Below are 6,898 nucleotides of genomic sequence, written 5' to 3'. Positions count from 1 at the left end.
CACCCCGCCCCCTCTGCCGCCCCTCCCCAGCTCACTGGTTCTTACTCCCTGGCGCCCCAGATGATCTTCCCGCTGCACTGGCAGTGCCCCTACATCCCGCTGTGCCCGCTGGTGCTGGCGGACGTGCTGAGCGCCCCTGTGCCCTTCATCGTGGGCATCCACTCCAGCTACTTCGACCTGCATGACCCGCCTGCTGACGTCATCTGTGTGGATCTCGACACCAACACGCTGTTTCAGTAAGGGGGCCGGGCCCCCCCGGGCTGGTGTGCGCTGCACCCCCCCCCCATAGAGAGCCAGGGACACAGGCCCCACGGCCCCTCCCTCCCTGTGCTCGTCTCATAGGACTGAGGAAAAGAAGCTCCTCTCTCCTCGGACGCTGCCCCGCAGGCCCTACAAGGTTCTGCTGGCTATGCTGACCAACTTGTACCAGCAGCTGGACCAGAGTGAGAACCCCGTGGGGGCGTGGGGGCGTGTGCGTGCGTGTGCGTGCGAGCGTGCGTGTGTGCGCGCGCGTGCGCGTGTGTGTGAGAACCGTCGCTGATGCAAGCCTTCAGGGCGGGAGGGCTGTGGGGAGCTAGACCTCACCCGCGGAGCTCAGGGGTGTCAGGGTTTCACCTGGTGCGAGTGTCCGCGAGGGGCCGGGCGTCCAGCGTCGGTGTTCTGGACGTGGGGGCGGGACGGGGGAGCCGGACGCCGCGCCTGCCAGGCGTGCCAGGAGCTGGCGCTGGCTCGGGAAGAGCGGGGCCGAGGCCGGCCTGACTCGGGCTGCCCCGGTGCCCAGCGTACACGGGCCCCGAGGAGGAGGCGTCCTTGGAGTTCCTGCTCACCGACTACGAGGCCGTGTGCGGCCGCCGGGCCCGGCTGGAGCGCGAAGTCCAGGGAGCCTTTCTCCGCTTCATGGCGTGTCTGCTCAAGGGCTACCGGGACTTCCTGCGCCCACTCACCCAGGCGCCCTCTGAGGGGGCTCGGGACGTGGACAACCTCTTCTTCTTGCAGGGTAGTCGGGGCGTCACGGGAGGGCCGTCCAGGGGCTGGGGGTTCGGGAGCCGCTCGCTCGCTCGTTCCTTTGCCCAGCAGCCGTCTCGATGGGCACAGGTCCGGGCCCTGCGCTCTCCTGGGCTTGGCGGGGGTCTGGGCGGGGCCCGCCCTCAGGGACCCCGCCCCGGGTGGAGGCAGGGGGTGCAGAGGGGGCTGGGGAGGCTGTGGNCCCCGGGAGCCCTCCAGCCACAAGCTGTACTGCCAGCTGCTGCGCACGCAGATGTTCTCGCAGTTCATCGAGGAGTGCTCCTTCGGCTCCGCCCGGCACGCTGCCCTCGAGTTCTTTGACTCGTGCGTGGACAAGGTACTGGGCACCTCCTTCCCTTCGAGAGCCACCGCGGCCCCTCGACGCCTCGTCCGTGCCGGGGACGCCCCCTGTGCCCCGCGCCGGGCTGCTTCAGGTCCACGCCGCCCTCCGGGTCTGGCTCGCCTCCCCTCTGCCCCCCGCAGCCTGCGGCGCCTCCGGGGCCTGGGGGGGCGGGGAGCGCGTGGGCCGGGCTGTGCTCTCCAGGGAGAGGCGGTGCCCTGGACACCCTGGCACCCTGGCCCGCGCCCACCACCATGACCTCGCGCTCTCGCGCTCCCGCTTCAGGTGCACCCGGAGCAGGAGAAGCCTGAGCCGACGCCCCTGGTGGAGCTGGAGGAGCTGTCGGGGAACGAGCTCACCGTCTTCATCACCCCGCCCGAGGAGCCTCCCGCGCCAGAGGGCAGTGAATCCGCCCCCCAGTACTGGTGAGGGCCTCTTGTTCCAGGCCCCCGGGCGGGCTTCGCGGTGACCGCTCCTGACGTCGCCTCTCCCTGCCCCTCCAGCTACGACGGCTTCCCGGAGCTCCGGGCCGAGCTGTTTGAGTCTCCTCAGGAGCAGCCCGGGGCTCTGCCCGTGCCCGGCCCTTCCCGCAGTGCCCCCAGCAGCCCTGCCCCCCGCCGTACCAAACAGGTAAGCGGGACGGGGCCCCACAGACGCCCCTGACTCAGGCCATCTCTCCTTCCGTGAAGGGGCTGGAATGGCACCTATCCACCCACTTGCCCACGAAAGCTCGTGAAACGTCACCGTCACTCATCCTCACCATCACTTTCGTCTTCTAACCCGTTTGGGGAGGGGGGGGCTCACTGCCTCTCCCGGGGCGCCTGCCCGTGCTCCAGGGCCGCAGGGCCGAGGCCCGTGTGCGTACCTTCCCGCCCCGCCAGAGCACAGCCCCTTTCTCGGGAGGGGGGTTCCTCCTCCCGCTGCATCTCAAGACCGGCTTCGGCCCGGCGCTGCCCTCACCCAGGCGTCCCCCGCCCCATCCAGGAGACGAAGGTGGCCCAGCGGATGGCGCAGAAGTCGGCGGCCGTGCCCGAGCTGTGGGCGCGGTGTCTGCTGGGGCACTGCTACGGGCTCTGGTTCCTGTGTCTGCCGGCCTTCGTGCGCGCCGCGCCCTCCCGCGTACAGGCTCTGCACACGGCCTACCACGTGCTGCGCCAGATGGAGAGCCGCAAGGTGGTGCTGCCCGACGAGGTGGGCCTCCTGCTGCTCACCGGGGGGGCGAGCCTGGGGTGCGGCGGCCGCGGGGAAGGCGGGTGGCCCTGGAAGCCGCAGGGACGTGTGGGGGCTGGAAGAAGGTGCCTGTTGGGACTGGGGGGTGGGGCCGGGAGCGGGCCCCTCATCCGGCGCCTCTCCCGGCCCAGGTGTGTTACCGGGTGCTGATGCAGCTCTGCTCCCACTACGGGCAGCCCGTGCTGTCTGTGCGGGTCATGCTGGAGATGAGGCGTGCGGGCATCGTGCCCAACACCATCACCTACGGCTACTACAACAAGGTGCGCAATCCGGGCGAGGGGGGTGAGGGCGGTGAGGGCGGGCCGGCGGCCCGTGTGCCGTGGGGCGGTGCTGCTCCCTGACGTCCCCTCGGAGACCCAGCCCGAAACCACTGTCCTCGCCGTGCTCAGGGCGCCTTAGCGCCCACGCGGTGTTTCCTCCTACTCGCTCGCCAGAGGCCACCGGGCAGGTACCGCTGCGACCCACTGGTGGCTGTGGTGTCAGCCGGTGAGCCAGGCGCTGCTTCAGCCCCGCCTTCTCAGGCAGGCGGTGAAGGTGCAGGGAGCTGGTCCCTGGTCCAGGCCCCCCCGAGGAGGAGGTCAGGGAGGCTGGGTATGAACACAGGGACACGGCCATGTTCCCTGCACTCCGGCCCTTAACCACGACCCTGAACTGCCTCCTGGTTTTTACACGATGAAACTGATGGACGAGAAAGCAAAAAGGTTTCTTCAAAGCCTTACACTCGACAAGTAGCCGAGTCGGATGCAAACCGTCTGCACTGCTGCTGGCTTCCTCCAGACCCTCAGTGGCAGCTGCCACTACCGGCCCCATCTGGGCTCTCGCTCCTGGCCGAGCCGTCGGCAGGACCGAACCAGGCGGGACGTCTGCAGGGGAAGGTGGCCCCTGAGTCCCCGGGGGTGTCCCTGAAACAGGCAGTGGCCACCAGGCTGTAGTCGGGCCGTGGAAGTAGGCCATCCTGATGGGCACCGTGCTTCGCAGGCCGTGCTGGAAAGCAAGTGGCTGGCTGGGACCCCCGGCGGACGTCTGCGCTGGGCCAAGCTCCGGAATGTCGTCCTGGGGGCCGCTCAGTTCCGCCAGCCCCTGAGGGAACGGCGACGACGGCAGCAGCAGGCAGCGGCAGCAGAGGCAGGCGGTGCCCAGACAGGTGGGTCGAGCCTGTGACAGGCTTGGGGACAGCAGCCGGGCTCCAGCAGGGAGATGCGTGGGGGGCCAGGGCTGGCCTCGTGGTCGGCACCGGGCGTTCTGGGCACTCTGGATAAGCCGCGCTTGGCACCCCCAGGCCCGCGCAGGATGCCCCGTGTTGGAGTGGGGCGCTGGGCGTCCAGCCGGCTACCCGTCAGCCTTGTCCCCGCTTTTTGCAGAGCCCCGTCGGGAGCGTCACTCTCCTACCCGTCCGCTTCAGCGCCAGACCACTTGGGCTGGTCGAAGCTTTCGAGACTCAGCTTCACCCACAGGGCGCCTGGTGAAAAGTGGCAGCCTGGGCAGTGCCCGTGGGGCCCAGCCCACCGTGGAGGCTGGTGTGGCCCACAGTGAGTGCCCTTGTCTGACCCCCAGTCGGCTTTCCTAAGCACTCGCCAGGAAGAGAGGGGCCCTCTGTGGGGAGCGCTGTGGAAGCTGGAAGACCTTGTCCAGGGCGGCGCGGGGGTGGGGGGTGGGGTCGTGGTGCCAGGGCCGGGTCAGCCGGGGGCTGTTTCCTGACTTTTCTCTGCCCTGCAGTGATCGAGGCCTTGGGGGTCCTGGAGCCCCGGGGATCCCCTGTGCCCTGGCGAGACGGAAGCCTCTCTGACCTGAGCTTGACCGGAGAGGAGCTGGCACCCGGGGGCAGCCCGGAGGACTCTGGTTCTGCCCTGAGCGCCCAGTCCACAGAGGCNCGTCCTCCCCCACCCGAGCTGCCCCCTGACCCACCTCCCCCAGCGCGTCGCAGCCCCATGGACAGCCTCCTGCGCCCCCGAGAGCGCCCTGGATCCACCGCCTCCGAGGTAGCGCGCCAGGGGAGGGTGCAGATGGGCCGGCACCCCAGGGGCCTGCAGAGGGGCTGCAGTCTTGGAGCCAGCCCGGAGGAGGCCCTAGGGGGCTGACCGCACCTTCTCCTGTGATGGCAGAGCTCAGCCTCTTTGGGCAGCGAGTGGGATCTCTCCGAGTCTTCTCTCAGTAGCCTGAGCCTTCGGCGGTCCTCGGAGCGCCTCAGTGACACCGCTGGGTCCTTGCAGCCGCCCTCCCTGGAAGTGAGGAGAGCCCCCATCCCTCCGTCAGAGGCCGGCGCCGGGGAGGTGGGGGGCCCCTTCCCGAGCCTGGCGGGGCCGGGGAGCCCCCATCCCTCCGTCAGAGGCCGGCGCCGGGGAGGTGGGGGGCCCCTTCCCGAGCCTGGCGGGGCCGGGGAGCCCCCATCCCTCCGTCAGAGGCCGGCGCCGGGGAGGTGGGGGGCCCCTTCCCGAGCCTGGCGGGTCTTCTCCCCACAGATCCTGTTGTCCAGCTGCTCCCTGTGCCGGGCCTGTGACTCACTGGTGTACGACGAAGAGATCATGGCTGGCTGGGCCCCTGACGACTCCAACCTCAACACAGTCTGCCCCTTCTGCGCCTGCCCCTTCGTGCCCCTGCTCAGCGTCCAGACCCTGGATTCCCGCCCCAGGTGCCTGAACCAGGGTGGGTGCTACGGGCGGGACAAGGGAGTGGGGGGCAGTGGAGGCCCAAGGGGCTGACCCTTCTTACCCCTCCGCAGGGCCCCCAGCCCCCAGCCTGCCCCTGCCGGAGCCGGTGGCAGCAGAGACGCTCCTGTCCCGGGGGGCCCAGGCCCCGTGCTCAGTGACCGTAGGCTCTGCCTTGCCCTGGATGAGCCCCAGCTCTGCAACGGGCACATGGGGGTAAGAGCTGGCAAGGAATTGGATCTTGGGGGCACCAGGTGGTGGGGTGTGATGGACATGGAGGGCGTGGGGCAGCTCAGAAACTGCTGGACGTGGTGGCCCGATGGGAAGCCTGGCTCTGGGGACTAGGCCTCGGTCCGCCCTGAATCACCCTCCCTCTTTGCACCTGACAGGGCGCCTCCCGGCAGGTGGAGGGTGGGGCCTGGGCGTACCTGAGCCCTCTGGTGCTGCGGAAGGAGCTGGAGTCGCTGGTGGAGAACGAGGGCACTGAGGTGCTGGCATTGCCTGAGCTGCCCGCTGCCCACCCCATCATCTTCTGGAACCTTCTGTGGTATTTCCAGCGGCTGCGCCTGCCTAGTATTCTGCCATGCTTGGTGCTGGCCTCCTGTGACGGGCCCCCGCCCCCNCCCGGAAGCCTTCTCTCCCCCCCCACGGCCCCTGCTTCCTGAGTGCTCCTCGCCTCACCTCCCAGCTCTGCCCCTCGGGCTTCCGAGGCGGCGCCTGGTTTGACCCCTGGCCTTTTAAGGTCACGGCTCAGCCTCAGTTCTCTCACCTGTAGAACGGCACAAGCATGCAGCGCCCGGGGCTGTCGGACACCTCGCGCGGTGCCCAGCGCCCGTCACAGTGCCTCCTGATGTTTGTCTGTTCATCTCCCCAAATATTTGTGGAGCACCTTTTAGGTCGCAGGCAGTTTGTAGGCAGTAGTGGCGTAGTGACCGCGGAACAAAACGCATGCTCTCAGAGCGCGTGCTCGCGGGGATGCGCGGTCCTCCCTCCCTCCTCTCTCTGCCGTGTCCCCGAACAGCGCTGGCCCGGGTCTCGTCCTCTGCCCGCCACCTCACGAGCCTGCCCCCTTCGTCTCGGCCCCTGCAGGCCCCGTCTCCCTGGCTGACACCTGACCCGGCGTCTGTGCAGGTGCGGCTGCTGTGGGATGTCCTGACCCCTGACCCCAGTAGCTGCCCACCTCTCTATGTGCTCTGGAGGGTCCACAGTGAGTCTGGTATTCGGCCCAGGCTGGGAAGGGGTGGGTCCCACGCTCAGAGGGCTCGATAATCCTGGCTTCCTTCCTTTGTTTGGCGCAGGCCAGATCCCGCAGCGGGTGGTGTGGCCCGGCCCGGCGCCTGCACCCCTTAGCCTGGACCTGCTAGAGTCGGTGATGCGCCACGTCGGTCTCAATGAGGTGCACAAGGCCGTGGGGCTCCTGCTGGAAACCCTGGGGCCCCCTCCCACAGGCCTGCACCTGCAGAGGTATGGCGCTCCCGCCCGGGGGCCGCTGGCCTTCGCCCCTCCCTCTCTCACTCACCTCCTCTGCCTCCACTGCAGGGGCATCTACCGTGAGATCTTATTCCTGACAATGGCCGCTCTGGGCAAGGACCACGTGGACATAGGTGAGGGAGCAGGCAGGGGACTGAGGAGTTGAAGGATCTAGGGCCAGGTGTGAGGGGGGGGGGGTGGGGACCCT

The 6,898-nt window shown here is 69.1% G+C and overlaps 1 protein-coding gene across 1 annotated transcript in view; it reads left to right on the top strand.

The window, feature by feature from the left end:
- The window catches only part of DENND4B (DENN domain containing 4B), an 11,122-nt gene that overhangs the window by 3,847 nt on the left and 377 nt on the right, over positions 1 to 6,898 (top strand). The window contains exons 10-27 of the mRNA XM_077764110.1: positions 61 to 236; positions 343 to 443; positions 782 to 1,000; positions 1,200 to 1,342; positions 1,631 to 1,770; positions 1,849 to 1,975; positions 2,330 to 2,536; positions 2,707 to 2,835; positions 3,554 to 3,719; positions 3,937 to 4,104; positions 4,292 to 4,554; positions 4,678 to 4,800; positions 5,035 to 5,204; positions 5,295 to 5,436; positions 5,610 to 5,838; positions 6,293 to 6,427; positions 6,519 to 6,684; positions 6,760 to 6,824. Coding sequence (XP_077620236.1) covers positions 61 to 236; positions 343 to 443; positions 782 to 1,000; positions 1,200 to 1,342; positions 1,631 to 1,770; positions 1,849 to 1,975; positions 2,330 to 2,536; positions 2,707 to 2,835; positions 3,554 to 3,719; positions 3,937 to 4,104; positions 4,292 to 4,554; positions 4,678 to 4,800; positions 5,035 to 5,204; positions 5,295 to 5,436; positions 5,610 to 5,838; positions 6,293 to 6,427; positions 6,519 to 6,684; positions 6,760 to 6,824 — 2,869 coding nt within the window. The remainder of the gene's footprint in view (positions 1 to 60; positions 237 to 342; positions 444 to 781; positions 1,001 to 1,199; positions 1,343 to 1,630; positions 1,771 to 1,848; positions 1,976 to 2,329; positions 2,537 to 2,706; positions 2,836 to 3,553; positions 3,720 to 3,936; positions 4,105 to 4,291; positions 4,555 to 4,677; positions 4,801 to 5,034; positions 5,205 to 5,294; positions 5,437 to 5,609; positions 5,839 to 6,292; positions 6,428 to 6,518; positions 6,685 to 6,759; positions 6,825 to 6,898) is intronic.

The sequence above is a fragment of the Crocuta crocuta genome, unplaced genomic scaffold (assembly GCF_008692635.1).
Source record: "Crocuta crocuta isolate KB4526 unplaced genomic scaffold, BGI_CrCroc_1.0 scaffold528, whole genome shotgun sequence".
Lineage (NCBI taxonomy): Eukaryota > Metazoa > Chordata > Mammalia > Carnivora > Hyaenidae > Crocuta > Crocuta crocuta.
The sequence above is the reverse complement of the archived record's forward strand: the minus strand, read 5'-3'. Positions and strand labels throughout refer to the sequence as shown.